Genomic DNA, 25,722 nt, shown 5'->3' with positions numbered 1-25,722 from the left:
GAGAAGTGGTGTCAGTGAATATGGGATGTGTTGTGACTGAGAGAGTGAATCCTCGATCGCTGGTCTGGACCCCCCATGCTCGAGTGGGCGAGTAACTAGTGGGCCTTCAGTCTTCCTTTGTGAATACACTAACCTATTTTCAGGGAATGTGAATAGCCACTTGACCTACTCATGAGAAACACATGAAACTCTTTATGGTGGCCAAGTATATGTGTCTTTTGTAAATGGTTGCTATGACACGGATGCTGGCATCTCACGTCGTACAGAGAGAGAGGCGCTCTGGATGATCCAAACAAGAGAATAGAGTATCCAACCCCAGATCGGGGAGGCAAACAGCGCTGCCTCAAGTAAGCTCACTTGTCCTTCTATCCGCCATCAAGTTGACAGCCAGGAGCGTTGTCCCTGGACAGAGTCTATCTCGTTCGAGTAAAGACCACCGCCTTCGAATAATTTTGCTGTTCTCGAAGTGACTGCTCTACAGTGAGGAGCAAGCGCGTGGTTCGGACCAGGAGCTCTAAAATTCACCGTCAATATCCAATCACAACCAGAGCATGAATAGTGAATACCGTCGATAAATATCTCATAGCTAGAGAATGACTCCTCATCGCGGTGGACCAGCACCGGAAGACTTGAATCCAACCTCGTCACTTCCTGAACCCGAAATTTGAGACCAACATTTCTGCTCTGACCAACCCACAGCGTATGGTGATCCTGTGCGCTCTGCGATTCATTTGCCTGCCTTTTTAGCCAGTCTCGGAACAACCTAATCACCCCATCCTCGACGTTAACAGCACTCAGCAGATGGGTTGTGCCGGGCAGGGCCTTTACAACGTTCACGACGACGCATAATTGGGAGAACCCCTCAAACCCCTCCAGATTGACCGGGCGTTTGACTGCTGGCGAGTCCCCGCCCGGAAAGTCCTCCGGCCTGAATCTCGAGTATAAAGATCCAAGTCTCCCAAGCCGTTGTGCTGTATCAATATTCTCGTAAAGTGAGCCTTCTCCCTCATACTTGTCACTCAAGCCGGGTGTCCCGAGGTATGTGCAGAAGATGTGGGGCTCGGTTAACTTGGATGTCGGGTGGAAGCATTCTAGAATTAGTTTGTATTCTGTCAGGCTTGCAGACAGGAGAAGTCGGTAGTGCAAGAGACGTAGGACCAGCGCATGGAAGCGGTGCGAGACTGTGGCCAACGGGAGAAGTTCACGGGTGGTAAACGGCGATAGTATCTGCACGAACACCTAGCCGCATGCCACTCAGTCTGCTTTCTCAGGAGCAAGATATACAGTGCCCATACCTCGTTCGGAAGCGAGAACAGATGGAGCACTGGTGCAGAGTCGACTTCCATCGTTCTGCTCGCTCACTGTATGGAGTGCGGGGTAGGTGTTGGAAGTCTACCGAGTTCTGGCAGGATGATCCAGAGATTTCCATGTCATGAAAACACAGGATACGGAATGAAGTCGCTAACTCCTGACCCATACCTCGACATAGGTAGCCCCAGCTTCTCCAATTCGTGACAAGAAAACAATCCTGAGCGTGAGAAGGACCCCCTCGTGACGTCAGCGGGTCCAACTCAAGCCTCAGGCATCAGGTCGGCCCGACCTGCCGGGAAAAAGATTTGGTTGCATGTCGGCTCGCCGTTCCTGGCCTGAACAGGAAGAAAAAAAACTTGACGTTATGGTGTGTTATGCCGTTGCTATAGTAGTGGGGAGTAATCGCAGGCAGTTGCGACCCTGAATTGCATAGATTATGTGAATGCCGTGTGCCCAAGAAGAGTTGATGTACCATCCAAGACAAACTCTTGAAATGTGAGAATCTCGAAGAGCTCCGGGCCTCGCAACCAAATATCCATCCCGAAAGAAATTACCCGGGGCAGCATCTGAGGTGGTATTGAGGTGTCTCGTCGATCGAGAATGGCCCTCCACATCCGGAAGAATTCCCCTCTTCCGCGATCCTTCCCCCCCACACCCGTCAATTCAACAATAAATTCTTCCTCTTTCTCTCCTTGTTTTGTTTCGAAGCGTACTCTCATTTTATTCATTGGAAATGGTTGAAAGTGTTCTCGACGACATCTCTCACCGGAGATATAACCCTCTCCGTGGTGCATATGTCCTCGTCTCACCCCACCGGACTAAGCGTCCCTGGCAGTAAGTAGACGCCACCTGGGCAGTATTTAGTTGTTTTACCAATCACATGCTTCCGCACACTGCGGACATGTGTACCTCTGCTCAGAGCCGCGACTAACCATACCTGTGACAGAGGAGCTCAGGAGAGTCCCTCCAAGACGACCCTGCCTGCCTACGACGCTAGCTGCTACTTGTGCCCAGGTAACCAGCGCGCACAGGGCGATCAGAACCCGAAGTACGAAAAGACATTCGTCTTCGTGAATGACTACAGTGCCGTCAAGGAAGAACAGGCGCCTTACCAGCCCGAATCCGGAGATGGTACGTCAAATCCCACAGCGAAACACTGCACCGCAGACCAGCATCCAACAAACAAGACCCTGACCGGTATCCTTCAGACTCTGAATCATTCTTCCTCCGCGCCGACTCCGTCACTGGGAAATGCTACGTGCTCACCTTCTCCGCCGCCCACAACCTGACCCTAGCCGACCTTCCACCTGCCGAGATCGTCCCTGTCATTGACGCCTGGACGGACATCTACATCGCGCATCTATCGCCCAACTCCCCGCTGGCGTCAGCAGCGTCCCAAATCACCATCTCCCCGCACTCCCCCACGGCAAGCCTCTCCAAACCTAAGGAACAATATCGGTACATGCAGATCTTCGAAAACAAGGGTGCTGCAATGGGCTGCTCGAACCCCCACCCGCATGGCCAGGTCTGGACCACCAGCTCCCTGCCCGAAGAACCAGCTGCCGAGCTCGAACAGCTCAAGAAATACCGCAAGGAACACAACGGCAAGCACCTGCTTGCCGATTACGCTGCGCTTGAGAGCAAGAAGCAGGAACGCGTGGTCTTCGAGAACCACGCGTTCCTTGTGATCTGTCCCTGGTGGGCTGTCTGGCCGTTCGAGACAATGATCATCAGCAAGACGCACAAGCGTGCCCTGGTGGACCTTAACTCTGAAGAAAAGGCACACCTTGCCGGGGCGCTTGCAGAGGTAACAAGGCGGTACGATAACCTCTTTGAAACGCATTTCCCCTACAGTATGGGGATTCATCAGGCGCCGCTGGAGGGGACCGAGGAGGAGATCGAGGCCTCGTATTTGCATTTGCATTTTTATCCGCCGCTGCTGAGAAGTGCGACGGTTAAAAAGTTCCTTGTTGGGTGAGTTTGTCCTGATTCGTCCCTTTCTCGGGGGGGAGATGCTGACAGACGGGGAATAGGTATGAATTGATGGCTGAGGCCCAGCGTGACATAACCCCCGAGCAAGCTGCTGCGCGGTTACGGGCCTGCAGCGGCGAGCTGTATCGGAAGAAGTTGGAGAGCTAAGCGAGCTAATGAGGTTACCCAGTGTAGATATGTAGCAGTATGTGTCATAAGATGAAGATTGAGATGGTTCTTGCAACATTAGCAGTAACGAGGAGAACTACAAAAGGTCATGTAGAGGACTGCGACACTTCGAGAGGTCCGGCGAGAGAATGGAGAATAATTCGTCAAGAGACCCGATCAGTCAGAGTCATAAAATATTCTTTTCGATTTCTAAACATGAAATCCTATTTCATTTCCACTGCCAATGTCATATGCTTTCCGCCGGAATAGCAGTGCGTGCAATGTAGGAACCCAGAGCCGAACAAGGAAATCGCAAAATCAGAACACGAGAGCGGCACCCTTGGTCTTCTTGTCACCCCTGTAGCACGAGTTAGTATCTTAACCGAACGATATTCTACCAGTCGCAGCCGGGTGTAAAACAAGTGGCGCAGCAGAGACGTACCCAAGCTCGAAGTGCTTGCAACGCTTCAGAGCAAGCTGCTTCTTGGCCTTGCACTGAGTGCACTCGAGGCGGAGAACGACCTTCTTGGTGGTCTTGGCCTTCTTGTGGAAGATGGGCTTGGTCTGACCACCGTAACCGCTCTGCTTGCGGTCGTAACGGCGCTTACCCTGGGCGAACAGCGAGGCCTAAAAATATCGCATCCGGTATCAGTATTCGCTCCGACGTCGCTCGGCAAAGGACGGTAGAGTTCACCTTTCCAGCCTTGTACTGGGTCACCTTGTGCTGGGTGTGCTTGTGGCAGTCCTTGGACTTGCAGTACGTCCGACGGGTTTTAGGAACGTTGACCTAGTGCGAGGGAATTTGCGTCAGCTCCTAGTGCTTGCACGTTCTCCGATGATATTGTATAAAGCTCGTTCCTGGGGCCCTGGCTTTCGAAGAAATGGTGATTCGACGCTGAAATTTCAAAAACAACATGGGTAACCGTCGAAGCGACCGTACGCTTGGTGTAGACGGTTGAGAGAGCCTTGTCTCCGATCGCGCAGGTGCCTTGTCCGAAGTATTCTTCCCACAAATCTCCATGATGCTTCTCCACGAATCATTCCCGGAATCGCCCCTGTAAACATCCTTTTCTGCGACCTCCAGCTTTCATTCCGCTATCGCTCGGCGATTTGAGCTTCTCGTCGCCCCGACTCCCGCCCGTTGTCATCACACCATGCTCCTCGTGCTTGTCATCGCCGGACATCGGTTTGCTCATCCGCTTTCGCGCTCAATCACATTTCTTCGAAAGCCAGGGATTGATAACGGAAATTGGAATAACGAAGTCTCATTCTTACCATTTTGACGGTTTCTGCCGGCTCGGGTTGCTGGTCGTTAGTTGTCTCTTGTCAAGGAGATCAACTCGGGTCAGGCGTGGGTTGTGGGATTTCGTTTCGCTTAGTCCGGCCCTATTTGGGTGTGGGCGAGCTAAGCCTGATTTGCAAATGCCAAGACAGGTATATGCCTCAGGCAGTAACTCACATCCGTCCATTTTTGGAGTCGATTCATTTTGTCTTGCTGTCTATCGCGAATAAGGCCTACAATATCGAGAGATCATTCAAATCCCTTTCCAACAACTACTTTCTCCCCACCTCCATACCATGACGTTCCCTTATTAAACTCTAGTCCCTCCTCGTGCCCAACAACCCACTCCCCATCCACCGGCATCCTATTCTCTGTCGGCCAATATCTCTCCTTCAACATTTTATTTACCTCCTCGATCTTCTCAACCAATGCGGCCACAGACTTTTTATCAGCCCCTTCCTGACTCACAAACCTCGCGATTGTAACGTGCACCGAGGGCACAATATACCTCGCACCTAGTTCAACCCCGGAACCAAGTACCTGGTCCGCCAGATCGCGCCTTAGATGGTGATAGCTAAATGCATCGCCAGTCTCGGAATTTAGAGAGTGGTTGCTAGGTTCGCCTGCGGCGGGTAAGAAGCTGAGTGCCATCGCCGACGCATCATAGCTAAGGATTGGCTTGACGAGCCGCGCACGGTGATCAGGGGAGTTGGTGTACTCGACAATCTTCGAGGCTGCACCAGTCTTCTGGAGATGCGTAGCCAACGCGTCAATTACCTCTGCAGTCTGTGAGCTGACTACCTCGAGTGTTGTGATGTGTAAAGACTTAGGTGGTGAGAACCAGAGACCTATTATTACTTGTAAGCTCGGTTTCGCTCTAGCCCACATATCAATATCGGGGTTGAGTATGGTACTCACTAGGGGCAATGTCCTTCAACTCTTGCTGAATCTCTGCAACTAGTTTTCTGATATGCCTGGGCGGACGAGCGTAGAAATTCAGATTATGGCGGTGGTCGACGAACGGAGTCCCCGTATTATTTCTCGATGGATTTGAGTCGGAGGTACTTTGGGCGGTTATCAACTTTCTCAGGATCTCATCGACCTTCCAGCCCGCGAACTCCTTGTGGAGGATCTTCTCTCTGAATTGAGCGTTTCTAGCGGTTCGATGGGCTTCATATCGGGCTTGGATTTCTTTCTGCAATGATGGTGTTAGTGGCGATCCATCAAGCCATAATGTCGGAGGGCTGAATCAGGTACAGGGTTGTTGTCAGAGTTCTGAAGGAGTGGGTTAAACGGGTTTGTTGGTGCCTGTGAGGCTTCGATGGTGGGGAGTGTCATCGCTCTTCCGGCCACGGTTGACAAATGTGAGTTTCTTGGGGGGACTCCATTGCGATATATAACTCCGGCCAGTATTTGGTTACTCGGGCTACTGCAAGTATATAATTCCTTTTTAGCGGGGGTGACGCGTGGTACCTAACATAGGGAGGTGCATCAGATATGAGAAGCCTGTAACATTTATGCCATCCTCTATTTCCTTGAGTCAGGAAAAGAATACCGGCACCTGGGCAGTTGTTAATGGGAACCTCTACGAGGCACTTGCTTTTGTGCTCGTAACCATTGCTGTGCCCCACCAAAACCCCGCTACCGCATGCTTTCCGTCATCCGCTTTCGCTCTTTCTCCATCTCCATCAGCGCGACAACAACCAAACTTCTTCCCCTCACCGTCACTTCTCTGGACTCCGACTGCTCTCCCTAGCTTATAATACTCAATATAAGCATTTACTTGAGACAATAGCCATTTAAAGATGTTGATCAAGTAAGTTGGTTTCGTCAAGGCGCGTCGGAACACCTGCCTGCATCCGCTAACGGGAGATCTCCAACGCCTCAGGGTTCGAACACTTACCGGGAAGGAGATCGAGCTGGATATAGAGGCCGACTACAAGGTATTCAGTTGACCCCTGTCCCGCCGCTGGCTTGGTAGGATGCTAAATCTATGCTAGGTTTCTCGGATAAAGGAGCGTGTCGAGGAGAAAGAGGGAATCCCACCTGTCCAGCAGCGGTTGATCTTCGGTGGAAAACAGATGTATGTGGTTCATAGAAGAGTGTTTCCTGACGACTTCTTTTCATTGTGCTTACCTGTTGCTGTGCTTTAGGGCCGATGATAAGACCGCTCAAGATTACAACCTCGAAGGTGGCGCCACGTTACATCTTGTTCTTGCCCTCCGGGGCGGCTGCGACGCTCTGTAATTGCCATTCATGCAGATCATCGAATAACTTACCTCCTGAGAAACGCGAGCGAGTATCCTCTTCGGCAACAAGGCGATAAGTAGAGCATTAGGGCGACGCTGCATGGTATTTACGACGCGGGATTCGGGCACCAGGGGTCCGGTTGCGCTCAATACGCCTAGTGGACGAAAATGAGAGTCGTTTATCCATGTTCTCGATGTTCAACCCTGTCAGTCTGATTTCGCGTTTTCGGTTCACCTTGGCATGGGTTGGCGGCGCGACGTACCTCAGTTTGGTTGCACCCACCTCATGTGATCTATGATTTCCGTGACGATATGACGTATCCCCACCTCTTACTTGGCACAGAAGAGACATGTTGCGCGATACGCGTGGTCTCCGAATGACTGTAGGCACGATGTTCCGAGCACGTTGAGTGAAACGGGCGTAGACGATGTAATTTGAAACGGGGATGGCAACATGGCATCGGTGGACGTCAGCAGTATGGATCCGGCCAGGCCCCCTGAAAACTCCAATGGTCATTTCTATAAACTCCCTCACTCCCAAGACGATAGCCGCTGAGCCCAACAATCCAACCCAAGGAACGGAAAATACAGGTAATTCGTGATGATAGGAGAAGTATATAACAAACCAACGCCAATCGCTAATAATGTGGGGAACCGTCCTATAATGGTAGAGTAGGGGGCGAGGTCGAAGAGATACCTAAGTGACCTTTTTCTTCTTCGGCTGGATGAAAACATTGGGAGCAGGTCTTTTCCGCACTGTTGCGCGCGGTAGTGACATTCCTGACGCTTCCGGATCTGTATTTTGCCCGGATTCAGGTTGCTTATGATCTTCAGAATCTGTTGTCGACGGTATTTGGGCCTGGGATTTTGATGCGGCTGACAGAGTGGTTGATGAGGGCCTTGATAACGAAGACGAAGAGCTCAAGCCTGATCGGGTCGCAGAGGACACTTGCGGTCGAGTGCGAGGCGGCGAAGAAGGGTTTGAAGCATGACCCGACGTAATCGCACGCAGTCTAGCTTCCCTTTCTCGTAAGGACGAGCTGGAAGCAGGGCTACTTTGGCTTCGGGTATTAGAAACATCCCGTGTCCCTGACCGTCCAGGTGCGCGGAGGGTCGGTCTTCGAGCCACAGCGGGCTCGGGAGGCCGACGATGCTCCTCTATCAAAGAACGAGGGGCCTGCCTAACATGCGTTGCCCTATTGTTGAGTTGTTTTGTTGGGACGGTCAAGGCAGGGTTTCTCTTTGTCGCAGTGAAGATGTTGTTTTTCTTCTTCGTCTCGCCACGAGGAACAGGCGGCCGGGCAAACGACCAGAGAGGGGTCCCATGGGGATCAGACGGAGAGCCGGATTTTGAGGAAAACACCGGAGTAATACCACCCATCCTTCGATCAAAGGAAGCATATCGCTGCTTCGCCGTCGGCCGTTCTCGTGGGAGCCGGAGAGATCGACGGTCAACAAGTATAGCGCTATGCTTTGCACGCTCAGAGCTTATCCCGTCAAGAGCCATCTTGAGCTTTTCTGCATCCTCATCCACTGCTTTCTGTACTTGTTCTCGTAGGTCATCGTATACGTCGTACCAGCAGTCTGGCTGTTCTGGTAACGATATCTCGTCCCACTTGGGTATATCTCGCTTTATAAACTCGAGCCATAATTCAACGTCATCTTTCATAATATGGGGCGATTGCAGTTCTAAGGTCCTCTGGAATCGCGGGTTAGCTCCCAGTTCGGAGATTGTATAGATATGAATCGGCGCAACTGACCAGTTTCTCGGGGCTTTCGACCTTCAAGAGGAACGGGCGTGCAAGAGCATAAGGAATATTGCCAATATCGTCGAGGTCTACGAAGCAAATATGTTAGTGTCAGTGCAGAGTAAAGGGGTTCGAGATCTCGCCCAGTGACTTACTTTTCACGTTCCGAATCGCCGTTGCAGTGCAGAGCTGTCGTAGGGTCGGGGGTGACATGGTCGCAAACTTGGATGAGAACCAAAAAGAAACCAAAAAGAGAGCATGGACAGATTATAACATATCATACTAGCAGAAAAGCATGCAATAATCGTCCAGAATTTGAAATCCAACTGTAGGGTGAATGGAATGTATTCAAAGAGCCAGACTTGATGGCCCTTTTATAGGGCGGTTGGTGTCCACCAGACTTCGGATGACATCACATGATTCGATTTGAGTGGCTGGAGACTTCCCTGGCTCTTTGTTTCCTCTGACATTCACTTTTCATACATTCACTCAGACGAAATACTTTGAGAATCAAGTAGCAAGCCGTAATAATGACGTTGTCGTGTGGTCTATAGTTCTGCTATGTTTTCTGTCAAGATGTTGTCGCCGACTCCGATGACGACCACTCTACCTATCCTGTACTCAGGTGGCTCAAAATTGTGGCACCATAGGTCAACAGAGTTGCTGAGGATTTTGGGATTGACGCCCGAATCGTGTGTTTTGCTTACGGGAACTTCTTCCGGGATTACGATTTGACGGATTGATACGTAAAAAAGCAACAAGTATGGCATTGCGCAGATTCCTGGTTTCAAGACATAGGAGAACCGAATGACATGCAGAGAGCAAAGAAATGATAAAACGAGGGCGGGAAGCCAAAGGCTACTAAACGGGTATTACAGGGGTGTGCATCTATCTGTTCGCGAGATTATTCGGTTTTGTTGGCCCATTGTCATGGTTGCCATCTGGTAGTTGAGCAAACCACTGTGGAGGTTTGATACCGGTCTGGTCGTGGATTGTAGTGAGGAGCGGAGGAAGGCCTTGCATGATATTGCGGATAGGGCCCATCGCGTCTCCTGAGCTACTTCCACCGTCTATTCGCGTAGAGTCTTAGCAGGTATGTTGACACGTATTGGATGGGGGGCAAGAGGCTTACCGCCAGTGTTCCACGTGGTGATTTTCGGTTGAAGGCCCTGGATGGCTTTGCCATTCGCCAGAGCAAGCCTCTCGTACATGCCGGTCTCAATCATCTTCCACTGAAGGAATGCCTGGGGGCCACCAAGCACATCAATCAGGGCGCCGTAAGCCTTGGCCATTTCCAGTACTCCTTCAGCTTCACGTTTCTTGGCGTTAAACGCCGCCTCTGCGTCTCTGTTTACTCTGTAGACTGGAGTTCTGTTAGTATTATACGATTTGACGTATGCCTGAGGGGCTTAGTAGACGTACACCTCGCATCTGCTTCCATCTTCTGCTCATATAACTTTCCCTCTGCTGCCTTGGTGCTGGTGTAGTACTGAGCATCTGCTTGTTCTTGGGCGGCCTCTCGCTCGACCTTGCTCTTTGTAACTTGATTGGCCCTAAGGCGTTCGAGCTCAGTTTCTGCTCGCTTGGTCTCGACCTGCTTCTGCAGCTCCGCGTCCCTCACATCCCTTTGGCGCTGAGCGACGATCTTCCCCAGTTGGACTTGAGTATCGAGCTCAGTTTGGCGGGTCATAAGCTCAGAATCAGCCTTTGCCTTTTCAGCTTTCCGTTTGGTCTCTAGGACAGCGGTATCCGCATCGATCTTGGAGATCTCCTGCTTCGTACGTCCCTTCTTTTCTGCTTCTCCAATCTCACCTCTCATTCGGGCCTCAGCGACATCAATCTTGGCTTGGTTCAGAGCGCCCTCATGAGCCTTCCGACTTAAAAAAGCGAAGTATTCGCTGCCCTTCGTGTCCTGCAGCTCCTTGACGTTGGCATTGTAGCTATTTTGTGTTAGTACAAGCCGAAAACGAAAGCTTGGTATGCGAATTACATCTTTAAACCAAACTGCGCCAGTTCATTTTGAACGTTGCTGATAACTGCTCAATGACATTAGAGTTTTGCTGTATAGATCAATGGAATTCTACTGACCCTTTGTCTTGAAAACCTGGCGCTCTTTGAAGATTTCCTCCATTGTCATACTGGAAACGATCACCCGGGTCTCTCCCTCGATGATGCCTTTCACAATATCTTGGACATGGTTTCTGGTTGCTGGTGTATTCATAGTACTGTCAGCCTGCTTGGGCGCTTGTTGGTTTCCGGCATTTCCAGACAACAGCAGCGCGTATTTTTTGAGGGCTTGTAGGTTGTCATCTGGACCGATGGTGAATACCGCGGGGAGCGAAAACTGCAATTTCTCAATCGTCATAGCTTGGAGGTTGAGGGAGAAATCGAACGGCATAACAGAGATCCTCGCGCACTGGGGGAGTTAGCGTCATCGACAGGGAGCACGCGGACGGTGCTGGTCGATATTGTTCACGGGGTGGAGAAGTTAGAACATACTCGCTGCCATGGCATCACCCAGGCCTTTTTGCATATTTCGATATCCGCGATCCCGGCTCCAGTGAGCACGAGGTACTCGCTCGGTTCAGCAATTGAGTATCTAGAGTGCCCATGTGAGATGAATGCCCGAGCTTATCATGGTGGTCCACTCCGTACCTCATTTTGGCGACAACGTATACTCTGGAATAGCAGAATGAGGAGGAAGAAAAGGGAAATCCAAGAAGGTCAGGGGAATGACATCTTTATGTTAATATTAACATGATTCATTCTGTTGGGCGCACCTGAAAGCCGGGATGACCAACAGAAACAATGTTTGACGACAAGGTTTGTCGGACTCATGCACCGCTGTGTTTCTTCTTTCCTCCCATCTGCTGCCAAACTCAGTGAGAGGTTGGAGCTGTCATTCCACTGCGGCGCCCGGACTGGGCAACCCATGGTGAGCACTGCAATGTTGTGAGTGGTTGGCCGCAACGCCCAGCTGGAGAATCATGGGAGGCGAGGAGCAACGAGCCTCATCGTGTTGGCTCACTTTCCACAAAAGGAATGGTGAGGCTCGCTTGGATCCTTTAGGCTGACACCGTTGTTGCCCATTGTCTCGTGTTGCCCATTCTCTCGTGTTGCCCGTTGTCTCGTGTTGGTCACCCTGGCGACTCCCATTTGCAAAACTTGATGTTGTTGCCCATGGCGCAGCAAGGTGGAGTTGGAAAAGTTTGCGATTGCCCGATCTGCGGACCCACAACTGGGGCGCATTGTCACTGACGAACTGAGTTCAAGGAACAGCTCTCCAGGCTCCGGAATGGAGGCACCACTGGCAGTCCCGTGTGCTCCGGCAAGGGAATGGTCCAATCAAATTGACCGCGCAGCACAATATCACGTGACTTTCATCCGGACAAACAGTGCAAACTTACTCTTTTGGCTCATCGGCACCGTCATGGAGGGGCAGAGATGGATAACCCTGCTGCATCATCGACAGTGTGTAAGAGGACAATTTTGGGGAGAAAGACGAAGTCGACGCTGTAGGTAAGTGCTGATTGTTTGGATTCTCTATCTTGGAGCTGCATGCCGTGAGCTGGAGACACACCCAAACACAGAGATGCTGCTGTATCTCCGACAGCACGTCCGGTATCGCGTACTTGGGCTAGCTATGTTGTGTCATTCTCCTCCCATTCTTGAAGATACCCGCTCAAACCCTATCTGATCAAGAGAAAATAGGAACTACATTCACAATGGCGCCACGTTCTCAACTGGAGATAGCCACAGGCTCAGTCCAGCGCTTGACTAAAGAAGAGGCGTCCTATCGTCGCGAGTTGGAGCAACAGAAAGCGAGGATCCAGCAGTTAGAAGCACAGGATCTGAGTGCAGATGAGAATAGGGAATATATGCTGAAACAGGAAGTCCGTAGCCCCATCTGGGCTTGTTGGGTTGCTATATATGCTCATGCTAACTACTTCACAGCGACTCGCACTTGAAGAGACTGAAAGGGTCTTCCCAAGCTTAAAACGGAAGATCGAAGAGGCGATTGCGAGACTCAACAGCCTCTTGGTGAGTTTCCAGGTGTCGGCACGATATGACACGTTCGGCTGACAAGTTCAACACCTCCAGGTCGAAGAGGGCAAGAAGGGAGAGGAAAGCAATGTTGAACATATCAATGCTGCCAAGGAAGCCATCGCAAACGCCAGGGTTGCGGAACGAGAAATCGCCTGAGAATATAGCCCCATTTCGGATATCAATGCCCGATAATCAGCAAAAGCGGATAGAAGGCAGGTCGGTTCTGACAGACAATATGTAAATTAATAAATGCTCTTCCCAAAGTGAACGCCACAACCATGACTCCTGGACCCAAAAACAGTGTAAGGCATATTCTGCTACGTAGTGTCCATTTTGTCGGCGGCACGCTCGTCTTGCACTTCTTCGCCTTCTTCTAGATCGTCGTGTCGCCCTAAGCCTTCATCCCCCGTCACCTCGCCCTCGTCCACCATTGTCGAATCTTCTTGCTCAATGGCGTTTTTCTTCGCTTCCTCAGCAGTGGTGACTTGGCGCAGCGGCGTTGCAGCTCCTGGCGTAAGTTTGTCTGCAGGTACGGCTAGGGGCGAGCGACTTGATTCATCCTGGATTTGCGAAGGAGTTGCTCCGTCGTGATCGGGTCGGGGTGTATTGGCACCACTGAGTTTGCCTTTTGAAACTTCACCGTCGTCTGCATCTTCGTCTTCTTGCATGCCCTCCCGACGCTCGACTTCTTCCTTCTCGTCTCGAATTAGTCGTCGAAGTTGCATTCCCTCTTCCACAATGCGGCCAAACTGCTCTCGTCTCTCCGCCCATGTCTCCGCATAATCCTTGCTCTGCTTTTCTAATTCAGCAATCTCTGCCTGCAGTTTCTGGAGGTTGGCTTGTTGGTCCTCTCGCGGCTTCAAAAGCCTGTTGCTGGTGATCTTTTCAGTCAACTCGTCGTATCCTTTTCGCAATGCCAGAAGTCTTTGTGCTTCTTCTAATTGGACGCGCAGCTCAGCAGTATTTTCCCGAACGGCCTGCATGGTGGAAAGGATCCGCTCTTTCTCCGCAACATATCGTTCGCGTTCCTTCTCGTTGCTTGTGAGTAAAAATTGGATTCGCGCAATGCTTCCGTCGAAGGCAGCGAAGTCTAGTGATGCATCCTCACGGAACTTGCGCCATTCCTCGAGTCTTCTTCGCTTCTCCGCCTCTGCGGTCGCCACAGCTTCTTCATCCGTTCCATCGGGCGGAGGCGTAGGAAGGAGAGTCGCGTTTGAAATGACAATGGATTCGGGGTTTAGAAGGCGCTTAGAAATTCGCTTAAACGGTTTTTCCTCGACGTTGAGTAGGCGCGATTTGTGGAGGGCATCTAGAAAGCAGAAAGTTAGCTCCGAGACAAATCTGTGCTGGCACGACCCAACCTTCGTCCGCCTGATCAAGGAGCCCGTAAGACGCCATTATGTGTGTGCTTATCCCTCCTTCGAGTTGTTTTTAAGGTTCGGCCACTGAGAGAAAGGTTAAGGTTGGGTTGGTTCTTAAAAAGAGGAACAAGGAAGAATGGGGAGCGGTCTGAGGGTCGGTTGGAGAACATCCGACACGCCAGCGCGGGAAGTGGCCCTCCTGTCTCCTCTGCAACCCACCCCCCATGTGGGATGCTCCCTCGAACTATTACTGCGACCATTGCCGCCACTGTCACAACCTTCCCGAAAAATTAACAAGTGCATGTTTGCTTCGTCCAGCGCTGCTGCGACCTGCTGGCTCATTTCGACAGCCGGCCATCTTTGACTCGAAAGCGTGAGCTCGCGGCGATACCTACTGGCGCAGCTGTCTGTTTTCCTCCTGCTGCGTCCGTCTATGCCTGGCCTCTGTCCTTTGGAACTCGCGCCTGCTCTTCCCAAACTACCTTTTTTTCGCTGCGTGTAAACGATGCGAAACCGGTCGTGTGAACTCCTTATCCAGCAGCAACGTATGAGACTACACTGATGGAAAGCACCGTTCTTATCGACTCGCTGTTCGCTTCGCGCCTTGTCCCCCGATCGAGATGACGGAGATGTACTCGGGCCTCCATGTAGGCCAGCGGTTTCCCTCGTTGGAGGAGTTCAAGGCATTGGTACGGAGTATCTCTGTGAGGCAGCATTGGGAGCTCCGGGTCACGCGGAGCAACAAAAAGAGCGTGGTGATAGGATGTCGGTCTTCCAACAACTGTTTCTTTCGTGTTGTCTGCCGTGCGAACAGGAATGCGACATATATCAGCAGCCTCCAGGACAGCCATAGCTGCCGGAGAAATGCGACCTCCACCACTAAGACCCCCGCGCGGTCGGAAGCCTCCCACGTGCGGTTCCTTCTGAGTGAAATACCCAAGCTATTCGACATGAGGAACAAAATCAAGGCGCAGGATATTGTTGATGCGGTCAAACGCTACCATGGATATGATATCTCCACCAGACAGGCCCAGAGGGCTCTTATCAGACTCCAGCAGCGGGATTCGCAACAGCAAAGTGATGCAGCCAACTCGTCCAGTGGAGAAGACCGACAAGAAAGTCAGCCGCCTCCGGGAGAAGGGCCAAATGAAGGCCCTGCTTATAGTGGAATTCCAGGCCAGCGATGGATACCTGAACCTGTCCAGCCAAATATCGTGGATGGCATTCAGCAGCAGCAAAACGAAGGCCCGCGCAATCCGATACTTCCGACTCCAGCTCTACATGGTCAACCGGTGCCTCCACAACCTCTACACTTACAGAATCCCCAACGAATGCAACCGTCCGTCCAGGGACAGCAGCAACAACAACAACAACCTCTGCCTCCCCCTACCCCTCCTCTACAGACCCCGGCGGTTCCGAACCATAACCATGACCACGCCGCTATTAATCACTCGCTACACCCACGGGCAACCTCTCAACACCCCTCCTTCCCTCTGCAGACTCCCACACAGCCACCTTCACGACAGCCAGGGCGACCGAAATCACCGGAGCAAACTTCGCAGGCTGGCCATCCTCCTGCTCCGCAGATAGTCCTTACAAACTTCAAAATCGAGTTTACATGCACTACCTGTGGATCCCTGAACCAAAGCTTTTTCCCGAATCAAGGGAATGTTACTGGTGCACACTACATACCTCCACGTCCTGTGCCGGAGCACGCCGCCATTCCCCAAGGAGCCGGTCTCCAAGGGCCTGTCGCGACCGCGCAGATTAATTCGGAGACTGTAGGTGAGCGCATGAGCGATGCTCACAGGTATGACAGATCTCGTAGGGCTAGCACACGTGGAGCACCATCCCAGTGGGCGCCAGCAGGGGGTCCCTTGAATGTTCCACTCGCGCCCCCGCATTCGCAGAACAGCCCTACGTAATTGGGAGCGTGCTATGCGCGGAGAACCATTTTCGCCCTCTTCTCACTTTCCAAATTCATTTTCTATGAACCTGCTGTCTCATAAACCATCTATTTTCAGATCCCGACTGGGTAGGTAGTCTATACCTGGGGATATCATGCATTGCTGACGAGTGATTGAGCCTCGAACGAAGCGAACCATAGCTGATCCAATAATAGGATCATCGCCATTGGTACTTCGAGGTATCCAAGAGGATATGCACCTCGACCAAGCAGGCTGCATTTTTCATTCAGGTTAGATTGCAGCACCCGCGTTACCGCCGTCTTGCTCTCCTTTGGTCTGATTCCTTCTCCATGTGTCTCTCTCAAGCTTTCGTTCCTATGATCTTTTTTTTTTCTCGCATGGCCTATTCCCCATTTGCACTGTCGATTTCCTTTGAGCCTAGTATACGCTCAGGCTGGCTAAACTGCCGCCTACCTACTACTACCGCGCTACCGCCGATAGATAGGATGTATTTTCTACGCCATTTTACCATTACCCGAACTGGTCCTGCCAGCATCTTCCATCTTTAGTGAACTTGATATCGTCCCTGGTAGTATCAACGTATCCGCAGTATGCTTGCGAGACTGGGCATTCAAGAAATGGAGAAGATATCGCTGAGGAATGCTGATCTCCAATTCGATAACTGCATCTCAGTAGTTAGACTCTCATTATTACTAAAACAGCGGACCAGATTCTGTCCACGGAACGCGGCTTGGCGGGTCTCTCCATAGCTTGGATTGATTCAACTCACCTTCTCCAACTATCCAACCCCATCATTGTCATCGTCAACAATGACAGTTCCAACGTCTGTCTCATGATGGATCTATCTAAATTGTCTTCCCCCCAGACAGGGGCTCCTTCCCCAAATCGAGATTACAACCCACGGAAACGTGGAAGGACGGCATGCAGTCGATGCAAGTCCCGGAAGCAGAAGGTTAGAGTTATCTTGCGCTGTCACATAATTACGGAAATTGATTACTCGCAGTGCGATAATGAGTACCCGGTTTGCTCAAACTGCCTCAAAGTTGGCGCTGACTGCGATAAGGCATCCGTCCGGCAGGAGAACGGTGCCCAGAGCGAGTGGGTCATGGCATCATTATACGTTCTTGCGGTTTCTAATACGCCGATAGGTATACTCGCGCCTTGGAAGAGCGCATTGCGTATCTGGAAACGCAGCTGGAGTCACGAACGGCAAGTAGCTGGGCGGGTAGCCATGCGGTGCACCCGGTAGCTGCCTTCCGCCCCCCTCGCGACCAAGAGACGAGACAACCTGGGTCTGGAGTAGGTCATGGCCTCGGAAATGGTATTGACCGCAACACCGTTGGGGAACTAGTTGGATTTCTTGCAATCAACTCCTCCGAGGCACCTGCGTACATCGGGTCCAGCTCTGGGCTCTCTCTAGCAGCTAATCTGGGCGAGATGGTCCAGGCCACGGTATGGAACCAAGTTTTGTCCCCGTCGCCCAATCAGCCGTCTCTTTCGAGCGCTGGGAAAGGGGATGGTTCTGCATCTTCTGGTTCTGGGATCTCGGGCCTTCCGCCTCAGCCATCGCCCTCCGATAAACGTACCGGTCTGGACCGTTCGCGGACTTTGCGCATGGACGAGCTTCTAGCGAAAAGCACGGAGCCACCGAACGACGAGATGGGTGGACGTATTCTCCACGCATACTTGACCAGACTCCATATCCGCTATCCGTTTCTTGACCGTAAGGAGCTGTGGCGCCTGCACGAGGACCGTTGGCGGCTGGCGAAAACCAAAAGGGAAGAGCTCACACAATCTGAGAGGTTCGGCATCTTCAAACTGTATCTAACGTATGCCATTGGCGCAACTACCATGCAACTGAGCGAGAAATACAACTATGTTCCGCCCGAGGTGCCTATTCCCAGCCTTTGTTACTTTGAGATAACACTGACTTCTCTGGAGCGCTTCTATATGACAGCTCTCCAACAAGTGCCGGCCATGTGTGAAACTCGATCGGTTGAGAATGTTGAAGCAATGACGCTCTTGGTTGTATACCACCTCCGCTCTTCTTCGAGCCAAGGCGTATGGTACATTATCGGTTTAGCCATGCGCACCGCAATTGATCTCGGACTCCATCGTAAGGCAAATGAAATCAACTTGGACCCAATGATGGCGCAAATGCGACGCCGCCTCTTCTGGACAGTATACTACCTCGAACGGGTCGTCTCAATGTCCCTCGGCCGCCCATTCAGCATCGCGGATAGGCACATTGACCTCCCCCTCCCCGTCGACATTGATGACGACGTACGTGACCCATCCCTCCTCCCACCACCTTCCCCTCCTCAATCTCCAGCCTCCCCTTCGGGCAGTACGAACAATCCCGATTCCACCACCAAGAACAGCCACCGCATAACAACTCTAACCTTCGCCATCTATCTCATCAAACTCCGGCGCATTGACTCCCGCATCCAACACAAAATCTACCGCGCTGACAGACCCCTCCACTCTATCCGCTCCAAAATGAACACCCTTTTCCTCGAACTCGAGGAATGGAAGGCCTCCGCGCTCCAACGCTTCGCAGGCCCGGACCTCGACTACCCAATGCTCCACTACAATCGCGCCCTTCGCCTCCTCATCCAACCGTTCCTCCCATCCCTCCCACTAACAGACCCTTACTTCCACATCTGCCTCCGCGCCGCGGGCGACATCTGCCAAACGCATAAACGGCTGCATCAAACCCTGGAATATGGACACTCTTTTCTTGCCGTCCAAACGGTGTTCATGGCCGGTATAACCCTCCTCTATGCCCTTTGGACGCATAGTGACCAAGTCTGGTCCGTGCGGATAAGTAACGATATCCGCGCATGCTCAACGGTGCTCTTCGTCATGGGCGAGCGCGCAACATGGGTAAAGAAATACCGCGACGCCTTCGAGCTCCTTGTCAATGCGGCCATGGAAAAGCTCCAGGGTAGCGAGGCCGCCAAAACAGCAGGGATGGCCGAGCTAATGACAGCCCAGCAACTCGGAGTGGACATTGGCGTTGGCGTCGGCCAGGGCGTTGGGTTCGGTACTACTACCACTACCACTACCACTACTACACCTACCGGCCCCGGCCATAGCTATGGTCCTAATCCGGCTCCGGACTCGTCATTCCCGTTGCCGGAGTACCCCCTTACAACCGCAAACCCGCACGCAACTGGAGTAACACCCAGCTTGAGCCAGGGCCGAGGTGCCGGTACCGGCGCCGGGCCGGTCCTGGGCGCGTCCTTCGATGCAGGGAGTCAAGATCACGGCGTGCGTATGGCGCTGCAGCTTGCGCCGTGGATTGACCTTGAGGAAGGGAATGGGCCCTTCTGGGTGCCTGACTTCGAGACACTGGAGAATTTCTCCGGGGAGTTATGGAGTTGCGGAGGGCCGGGCCCGTTTTATCCGCTTTAGGTGCTTGCATGGAGTAACTATATATCACTTATAAATAATATTTGTATATTATATCCTGCTCAGCTCAGGTATAGAGCCATTCATGATAACGGAGTTCCCGTCCGTGTCTGTTATCTCGTTCCGTTCTATGGACTAGAGTGCCATCTATGTATCATGCTGACCACTGAATAATCATCCCCCTTCGAAAAGCCATTACAAAGGAACAATCGTCCTCAGCCCCTTCGCAATCCTCTGAATCTGCCTTGTATAATACGACTGCACGCAACATAACACATTAGCCACACATCCGCTGGCTACCCAGAAATCGCGAGGAAAAAGAATACGAAAAAAGGGGAAACATACACTCTCCCACCCAGCCCCGACAGCAGATAAAGGGATTAACTTCGCCCAAAACGGCACAGAAACTCTCTTAAGCGTTAGACGCGCTTCCTCCTCGGTCAAACTATCGTCAAGGAATAACCTCGGGAAGAAAGGATCGATTGCTGCGGGGCGCCCGATGCCGATTAGGTCGCAAGCGTTCTGGGAGAGTGCATACTCGGCTCCCGCTCGCGTGCGGAAACCACCTGTTAGCATGAGGATGAGAGTGGGATACCGGGCCCGGACGGCGGAGGCGAATTCGAGGAAGAAGGCTTCGCGGGCGGCGGTGCGGGCACTTTTCTGGGGTTGGGGTTGGGTTTGACCGGCGTCGAACATCTAAAATCGCAATCGTGGGCATCTTAGTTACTGCCCTACATTATGATAAAACGGGAGTTGTGCGGGTGCAACCTTTGGATCCTCATAAGTCCCACCGCTGATTTCGATAAAGTCGATTCCCGCTTCTGCTATAAGGCTGATTTGGGTCATGGTGTGTTCGAAGCTGGCGGAGTTGTGATCTGCCGAGTTGAACTTTATGCCGATGCAGAAGGTTGAGGGGACAACGGCGCGGATTTGGTGGAGGATGTCGAGGACGAATTTTGCGCGGTTCGTCGCGGAGCCGCCATAGACGTCTGTGCGGGTGTTGGACTAGACAATATATCAATTGAGTACTTGCTGAACATGCTCTGTGAAGAGGGGCGTAATGATGCGATGGGGTCTGCATACCTTTGGGTTGAGGAATTGGTCTGTCTTGAATGTTAGCTTCTATACACTAGGGTGGGATGAGGATAGGGAACGATGCTTATTTTCGTACCAATCAGGTATCCATGAGCGCCGTGTAATTCAACGCCAGAGAATCCAGCATCAGCCATCAGACGAGCCGCATCGACAAACTGCCGTGTGACCAGATCGATATCGGCCTGTGTCATCTCCCTTGGAGGCGGGAAGACAAACCAGCTCATCCACTGCTGCGCATAGCTCTCTCCCATCATTAGGGGAATAGCGCTAGGGGCAATAGGTGATGCAAATACCCCCCTTCGTCCTGCAAAGCGGAGAGACTGCCTCCCTGGGTGGCAGAGCTGGACGATCGAGGGGGGCCCGTGTTCTTGGCAGGCATTGGCGTACTGTCTCCATGTCTCAACGAGGTCTTTATTGGTATCGGGGTCTGTGTATCCGCTGGCTAAAGCGGGATCAAACGGAGTTCCGAGATGGTTGACATCGACTTGAACGTTTCCTATTTGCAAAAATTCCACAGGTCAGAATGTCTCCGCCTTGGTAGCAGGTATTCAGGCGGCGAACCAGTCAGAACCGCACCCCAGTTGCCCTTTCCCCATTGCCCATATACTTTGAGCAGAGACGGCGTTGGAGCATTTGCGAAACCACCCAGCATCTCAGCCATTGCGGCCTGCATGAGGTTAACATGGCAGGGGTAACGCTTATGTGAATTTTCATACCTTTACAATGCGGTTGGGAAATACCAATCCGCATGGAAGCTTCACAGAATCGCCCAAAGCGGACATTGTGGAAAAGATAATGAGCACGGCTAGTGTTTTGACAATCACACACCGGACGAATTGTTCAAGATATCCGCAGATACACGTAACTCAGGATAGCCTTTGGAACCAACGGCGGGCCGGAGAACCGGGCAGCCGAGGTTTTCTCAGCGGTTTCCACATGGGAGTGGAGATGGACGAGACCTCCCCCATCAATCAAGAACGACCCAAGTGAGATGGAATGCTCAGACCAATTAACTATCAAGTTGATTCGAAATCTGAAGAAGACCCGTCGGGCCGGAAGGGGGGCAATCGTCGATTAGGGCGTTCGGATGGCCAGACGAGCTCCATCCGGGGCCGTATTCGGATCAGAGGCGTCCGGCTGGTCCCTGCAGGATGACAGTTGGTCCAGAATCAGTGAGACGAGAGGAATCTGAAAGCCCTGCAGAAGCTTAAATGCTGACGTTGCGAATCAGGTCTCCCGCAATTCCCAGGATGATGACAGGGTCTGTCTGATCTCCGCTCGCTGATGCGGGAAATCGTCCCCTCACTTCCCCGCTGCACGTGCTGAGAATCGGGCTGACCCTGGCTCACCAGCCACCGCACAGGTGGCTGAGAATCGGAGACTGCCTCGAGCAGACTGAAACTACTCAGACTGAAACTACTGTACGAAAAACACAATAAGAAATGACCGAGGCCAAAAGTTCATTGAATCACCCAAGTTTATCCAGAACCCGCAGTGTATGAGTGTGCAAGCCAATTAATCCCAGACCAAAAATCAGTATGCAGCGGTGCATAGAAAAATGCAGTAACGACAGCTGGACTCGGTGAAAGGATGGGGTATACAAGAATGGGGCACATCCTTTCAGCAAAGTAGTGTATCAACAGAGAAACGCGTTTCATATCAAACTTGAACCAACCTGGGCATGCCAGCATTAGAAATGGGAATTGAAGAAACCTCGATGGAGTGTATTGCTTACACCGAAAACCAGAAGAGAGGGAATAGAAAGAGGAAGAGGAAAGAAAGGTACGATGTTGGTCCTTACAGCTTAGCATTCTTGTCAAGATCATCGGGGACTCCGTTCAGGCTGAGGCTAGATGCTCCAAGGCTGGACAAGATAGCACCAACCTCCCTTTCTAAGGAGTGAACTTCGGAGTGAGGATCGTACATGCGAGCCTTGATCCACGCATCAAGAGCCACATCATTCATGTTGCGAAGAGCAGTTTCGCGGTCGACCTTGGCTTCTTGAGCAGCTCTGATGACGTTCCGTGCCACGACGACGCTAACCTGGCGAATTCGGGTCAAGTCAGGGTAGAGGAGACCCCGTTCGATCTCCTCGGCTGTAAGAGCCTTTGAGAGAGCCTCTCCAGAAGCATAGATCATGCTATCGGTGACCTTGACGGATTTGGACAGGATAGTACCCAGACCAATGCCAGGAAAGACATACATGTTGTTTCCCTGTCCAGGATAGAACATCTTGGTCTCGCCGGCGGCATTGGTGAAGGACATGGTTGGGAAGGGGGAGCCGGAAGCAAAGAGGACACGCCCATCGGTATGAGTCACAGCTGACTCGTAGTCACATTCGGACTTGGACGAAGGGTTGGAAAGTGGGAAGACGATGGGGTTAGTGTTCCACTCCGCCATCTTACGTAGGATCTCGGGTGTGAAGACGCCCCCTAGGGTAGAAAGGCCCATGAGAATGGTCGGCTTCACATGGTCGACGACGTCCTCGAGGGTCTTGAACTGCTGACCTTGGTTGTCTGTGCGAGCGAAATAAACTTTGTGATCGGCAAGCTTGTCGCCCCGGTCTGCTGTCACAAGCCCCTTGGTGTCAACAAGGTAGAAGCATGATCGAGCTTCATCCTCGGTCATGCCCTCGCGCATGAAGAAAGATACGATCTGCTTAGCGACGCCCACGCCGGCGCTTCCCGCACCAAGGAAGACCGCCCGGTGGTCCTTGCAGGGCAGTCCGGAGCGCTTCACGGCATTGATGACACCGCCAAGGATAACGGCACCTGTACCCTGGATATCATCGTTGAAGCAGGTGTAGGCGTCCTGGTACCTTTCCAAGGCAGGGAAGGGATTCTTGAAATCTTCAAACTGAATCACAATGCTGTAGGGCGTGAGAAACTTCCGTTAGTCTCCGATATTCTCGGGTAATATTGTGTTGATCAGGGCTGTTGAAAACTTACCCGGGCCAGCGCTCGGTCAGAGCGGTCATCAGCTCGTCCAGAAATTCGCGTTCCTCGTCGGGGCTGACCTTATCGCGGCGGCTACCCATATATAGCGGGTCTTCCCGGAGAGTCTTGTTGCTTGTACCCAGATCTAGAGTCAAGGGCAGGGTGGCTTCGGGACGAATACCAGCACAAGCAGTGTATAGAGCCAATTTGCCAATGGGAATGCCCATTCCATTAATGCCAAGGTCACCTAGACCCAAAATTCGGGAGCCATCGGTGATGCATGTGATCTCCACATTCGGCTGGGGCCAGTTGGCGATGACAGCAGCCAAGTTACCCCGGTCTTCCCAGCTTAGGTACATACCTAGTTCCAGCAGTTAGAAGCTCCGTTTTTCGTTCCATGTGGATTGGCTCGGGAATCTGAAACTTACCTTCTGGCTGTTGGTAGATCTCGGACCACCTTTGACAGGCTTCGCCAACGACCGGGGTGTAGATGAGGGGAGTCAATTCCTATTCGATCGTTAATTCTCTGATCAACATGCAAAGCAGAAACGACGGTGCAAATCTGGAGATCTTACTGTGAGATGATCTGTGACCAAGCGGTAAAACAGATGCACATTGTTCTTACGAAGGGTGCTAAGATAGAGGAATTTGTCGATGGGGGTTTGCTTCAGAGCCAGCTGCGCGAGACCTGCAGCCTCATTAGCTTTCCAGCTTTGTCCATACTCCGCAGTCTCAACCACTACTCCAATCTGCTTAGACGTACACCGTGTTTTCTGAGCCTCGTAACTTTCTGCGCGGGGGGGAGTTAGGCCGTATGTGCGGAGGTATTTGCGAATGTATGCCGGGTTGGCAGTGTCATAGTTGTGTTCACTGGGTGAGAGGACATACAGGTCAGCAACCAATACAATAATGAAATGAAGAGAGCTGGGAGCAGGAATTGGAAAACCTACATTGGTCCTGAGTGGTTCACATACGGGGTCGCATGGACCGGACGGTTCTGTTGTGTCGGCAATCGAGCCATTGGGGATATCTGAGCCACGGCAAGAGCACTATGGCAGCGTGTACCAGAAACAACTGAGGGAGATGATGATGTGGGAGAAGAGGGAAGCAATTTGGATGAAGAGGCCACTGGCGACAGTCTTATTTTATGTAGTAATCCCCGAGACACTAGCATTGAAACCCCCTGAGAAGGAACCCACCGCATTCCGAGATTGCGAAGTCACGATGATTGACCTGCGAGCTTCAAGGTGGTCTCGAAGACGATGAACTCAGAGCAAGGCCGGAGCTGTGAGTCGAAGATGAGTCCGGGGCCAGGAATCGGGAAGAGTCGGGGAGCAAAGAACCAGTCAGGGCAGGTCGGGATCGAAACGGTGGATATCTCGGGGGGAACGATGGTTGCATGGCAGCGAACCGTTTTAAGGGAAGACTTGGAAGGAGTGGGAATGATGAGAAACGAAGCTTTTCAGCAAATGAAAGCATGTTTGCAACGGACGTGGAGTAAACGGGACGTTTCCGACAGTACCTCAGGCTCCGAAGCCAGAATCATAAATGCGGAGAAAAAGAAACAAAGAGCAAGGGGCGAATGAGAAGAAAGGGTGACAGACGGAGATGAAGGATGAGGTTGAGGCCCGAGAGATTTTGGTGAGGTATTTCTTTCGCAGGACTACTGCTACAATGTAGGGGCCAGAACGCGGCAGTCAGCTCTGAGAGCACACGACATGCTCTTCTTCAGAGACTCCGAGACACAGCTTCTCGGACGTGATCCAATTGGCATTTACAGAGTCTCGATTTGGTTCTCTGCTTTCGCTCCAACATCGAAGCATTGCAGTTGGTGTTCAAGGGCTGTGTCAAAGCCCGTACCCGGCATTTGACCAGAGTCCTGGCCCGTTAGGCGGCGCTTTTGAGTCTCAAGCGACAAGGACATCCGAGATGGCATCCCGAGATGCACTTTTTTTTTGCCGTGTGGAGCAGTCTCGAGAATGCGCTAGAGAAGAAACAGGACTAGGGCTACCGAGTAGTTTCGAGTCCCAGGAAAAGGGCCCAGATGGATCGGGGCTCATCCATGGACGTGGCAGAATTAGCCTAAGATGGTCAAGCTGACCTGGTTTTTGGTTTTCACAACTCCCGCTGAGAAAGGCTCTCGGCCTTTCCCTGAGAGGAAGGATTCTGGATTGGGACTGTGGCATCGAATTCTGGACCGGGAGCTTTGATT

At 52.0% G+C, this 25,722-nt stretch overlaps 12 protein-coding genes across 12 annotated transcripts; 5 read left to right on the top strand and 7 right to left on the bottom strand.

The window, feature by feature from the left end:
* Nucleotides 1–170: 170 nt before the first annotated feature.
* On the bottom strand, nucleotides 171–1,545 carry BJX67DRAFT_14926 (F-box protein). The gene is made up of 3 exons (XM_071024769.1): nucleotides 1,296–1,545; nucleotides 567–1,239; nucleotides 171–514 (listed from the first exon to the last, which is right to left on the bottom strand). Exons 1-3 carry the CDS (start codon nucleotides 1,344–1,346, stop codon nucleotides 414–416), a joined length of 825 nt encoding a protein of 274 aa, XP_070891645.1. The 5' UTR covers nucleotides 1,347–1,545; the 3' UTR covers nucleotides 171–413.
* Nucleotides 1,546–1,924: 379 nt separating this feature from the next.
* BJX67DRAFT_14973 (UDP-glucose:hexose-1-phosphate uridylyltransferase) lies at nucleotides 1,925–3,813 on the top strand. The gene is made up of 4 exons (XM_071024780.1): nucleotides 1,925–2,145; nucleotides 2,258–2,442; nucleotides 2,499–3,285; nucleotides 3,345–3,813. The coding sequence occupies exons 1-4, from the start codon at nucleotides 2,045–2,047 to the stop codon at nucleotides 3,448–3,450; spliced, it is 1,179 nt and encodes a 392-aa protein (XP_070891644.1). The 5' UTR covers nucleotides 1,925–2,044; the 3' UTR covers nucleotides 3,451–3,813.
* BJX67DRAFT_369249 (60S ribosomal eL42 domain-containing protein) lies at nucleotides 3,769–6,070 on the bottom strand (the record flags this gene model as incomplete). The annotated part of the gene is made up of 6 exons (XM_071030734.1): nucleotides 3,769–3,808; nucleotides 3,893–4,077; nucleotides 4,145–4,237; nucleotides 5,072–5,580; nucleotides 5,651–5,927; nucleotides 5,990–6,070. The coding sequence occupies 6 exons, from the start codon at nucleotides 6,068–6,070 to the stop codon at nucleotides 3,769–3,771; spliced, it is 1,185 nt and encodes a 394-aa protein (XP_070891643.1).
* Nucleotides 6,071–6,537: 467 nt separating this feature from the next.
* On the top strand, nucleotides 6,538–6,979 carry BJX67DRAFT_376461 (NEDD8 family protein RUB1; the record flags this gene model as incomplete). The annotated part of the gene is made up of 4 exons (XM_071031881.1): nucleotides 6,538–6,548; nucleotides 6,621–6,675; nucleotides 6,733–6,815; nucleotides 6,886–6,979. The coding sequence occupies 4 exons, from the start codon at nucleotides 6,538–6,540 to the stop codon at nucleotides 6,977–6,979; spliced, it is 243 nt and encodes an 80-aa protein (XP_070891642.1).
* Nucleotides 6,980–7,588: 609 nt separating this feature from the next.
* On the bottom strand, nucleotides 7,589–9,194 carry BJX67DRAFT_14537 (elongin A domain-containing protein). The gene is made up of 3 exons (XM_071024724.1): nucleotides 8,885–9,194; nucleotides 8,742–8,818; nucleotides 7,589–8,680 (listed from the first exon to the last, which is right to left on the bottom strand). The coding sequence occupies exons 1-3, from the start codon at nucleotides 8,940–8,942 to the stop codon at nucleotides 7,679–7,681; spliced, it is 1,137 nt and encodes a 378-aa protein (XP_070891641.1). The 5' UTR covers nucleotides 8,943–9,194; the 3' UTR covers nucleotides 7,589–7,678.
* Nucleotide 9,195: 1 nt separating this feature from the next.
* On the bottom strand, nucleotides 9,196–11,537 carry BJX67DRAFT_14631 (flotillin domain protein). The gene is made up of 7 exons (XM_071024729.1): nucleotides 11,385–11,537; nucleotides 11,229–11,328; nucleotides 10,818–11,145; nucleotides 10,720–10,765; nucleotides 10,152–10,669; nucleotides 9,862–10,092; nucleotides 9,196–9,799 (listed from the first exon to the last, which is right to left on the bottom strand). The coding sequence occupies exons 1-7, from the start codon at nucleotides 11,387–11,389 to the stop codon at nucleotides 9,618–9,620; spliced, it is 1,410 nt and encodes a 469-aa protein (XP_070891640.1). The 5' UTR covers nucleotides 11,390–11,537; the 3' UTR covers nucleotides 9,196–9,617.
* A 624-nt stretch (nucleotides 11,538–12,161) lies between these two features.
* On the top strand, nucleotides 12,162–13,038 carry BJX67DRAFT_14553 (putative tubulin-specific chaperone Rbl2). Its single transcript, XM_071024726.1, has 5 exons — nucleotides 12,162–12,248; nucleotides 12,441–12,622; nucleotides 12,684–12,770; nucleotides 12,831–12,957; nucleotides 13,009–13,038. The coding sequence occupies exons 2-4, from the start codon at nucleotides 12,455–12,457 to the stop codon at nucleotides 12,930–12,932; spliced, it is 357 nt and encodes a 118-aa protein (XP_070891639.1). The 5' UTR covers nucleotides 12,162–12,248; nucleotides 12,441–12,454; the 3' UTR covers nucleotides 12,933–12,957; nucleotides 13,009–13,038.
* BJX67DRAFT_340047 (uncharacterized protein) lies at nucleotides 12,600–14,362 on the bottom strand. The gene is made up of 3 exons (XM_071027743.1): nucleotides 14,138–14,362; nucleotides 12,684–14,085; nucleotides 12,600–12,622 (listed from the first exon to the last, which is right to left on the bottom strand). Exons 1-2 carry the CDS (start codon nucleotides 14,172–14,174, stop codon nucleotides 13,094–13,096), a joined length of 1,029 nt encoding a protein of 342 aa, XP_070891638.1. The 5' UTR covers nucleotides 14,175–14,362; the 3' UTR covers nucleotides 12,600–12,622; nucleotides 12,684–13,093.
* Nucleotides 14,363–16,149: 1,787 nt separating this feature from the next.
* Nucleotides 16,150–16,685, top strand: BJX67DRAFT_14896 (uncharacterized protein). Its single transcript, XM_071024760.1, has 3 exons — nucleotides 16,150–16,172; nucleotides 16,235–16,334; nucleotides 16,411–16,685. Exons 2-3 carry the CDS (start codon nucleotides 16,298–16,300, stop codon nucleotides 16,611–16,613), a joined length of 240 nt encoding a protein of 79 aa, XP_070891637.1. The 5' UTR covers nucleotides 16,150–16,172; nucleotides 16,235–16,297; the 3' UTR covers nucleotides 16,614–16,685.
* A 163-nt stretch (nucleotides 16,686–16,848) lies between these two features.
* BJX67DRAFT_340044 (putative C6 transcription factor) lies at nucleotides 16,849–19,498 on the top strand. The gene is made up of 4 exons (XM_071027742.1): nucleotides 16,849–17,017; nucleotides 17,069–17,163; nucleotides 17,214–17,955; nucleotides 18,007–19,498. The coding sequence occupies exons 1-4, from the start codon at nucleotides 16,898–16,900 to the stop codon at nucleotides 19,480–19,482; spliced, it is 2,433 nt and encodes an 810-aa protein (XP_070891636.1). The 5' UTR covers nucleotides 16,849–16,897; the 3' UTR covers nucleotides 19,483–19,498.
* Nucleotides 19,499–19,578: 80 nt separating this feature from the next.
* On the bottom strand, nucleotides 19,579–21,863 carry BJX67DRAFT_14282 (NADH:flavin oxidoreductase/NADH oxidase family protein). The gene is made up of 7 exons (XM_071024686.1): nucleotides 21,291–21,863; nucleotides 21,136–21,241; nucleotides 20,651–21,070; nucleotides 20,563–20,582; nucleotides 20,248–20,484; nucleotides 19,825–20,175; nucleotides 19,579–19,737 (listed from the first exon to the last, which is right to left on the bottom strand). The coding sequence occupies exons 1-7, from the start codon at nucleotides 21,354–21,356 to the stop codon at nucleotides 19,675–19,677; spliced, it is 1,263 nt and encodes a 420-aa protein (XP_070891635.1). The 5' UTR covers nucleotides 21,357–21,863; the 3' UTR covers nucleotides 19,579–19,674.
* BJX67DRAFT_14281 (uncharacterized protein) lies at nucleotides 21,864–25,150 on the bottom strand. The gene is made up of 6 exons (XM_071024685.1): nucleotides 24,461–25,150; nucleotides 24,274–24,380; nucleotides 24,086–24,198; nucleotides 23,939–24,017; nucleotides 23,523–23,871; nucleotides 21,864–23,443 (listed from the first exon to the last, which is right to left on the bottom strand). The coding sequence occupies exons 1-6, from the start codon at nucleotides 24,712–24,714 to the stop codon at nucleotides 22,372–22,374; spliced, it is 1,974 nt and encodes a 657-aa protein (XP_070891634.1). The 5' UTR covers nucleotides 24,715–25,150; the 3' UTR covers nucleotides 21,864–22,371.
* Between the last annotated feature and the right edge of the window lie 572 nt (nucleotides 25,151–25,722).

This window comes from Aspergillus lucknowensis (assembly GCF_044049455.1).
Source record: "Aspergillus lucknowensis strain CBS 449.75 chromosome Unknown BJX67scaffold_1, whole genome shotgun sequence".
NCBI classification, from domain to species: Eukaryota; Fungi; Ascomycota; class Eurotiomycetes; order Eurotiales; family Aspergillaceae; genus Aspergillus; species Aspergillus lucknowensis.
The sequence above is the reverse complement of the archived record's forward strand: the minus strand, read 5'-3'. Positions and strand labels throughout refer to the sequence as shown.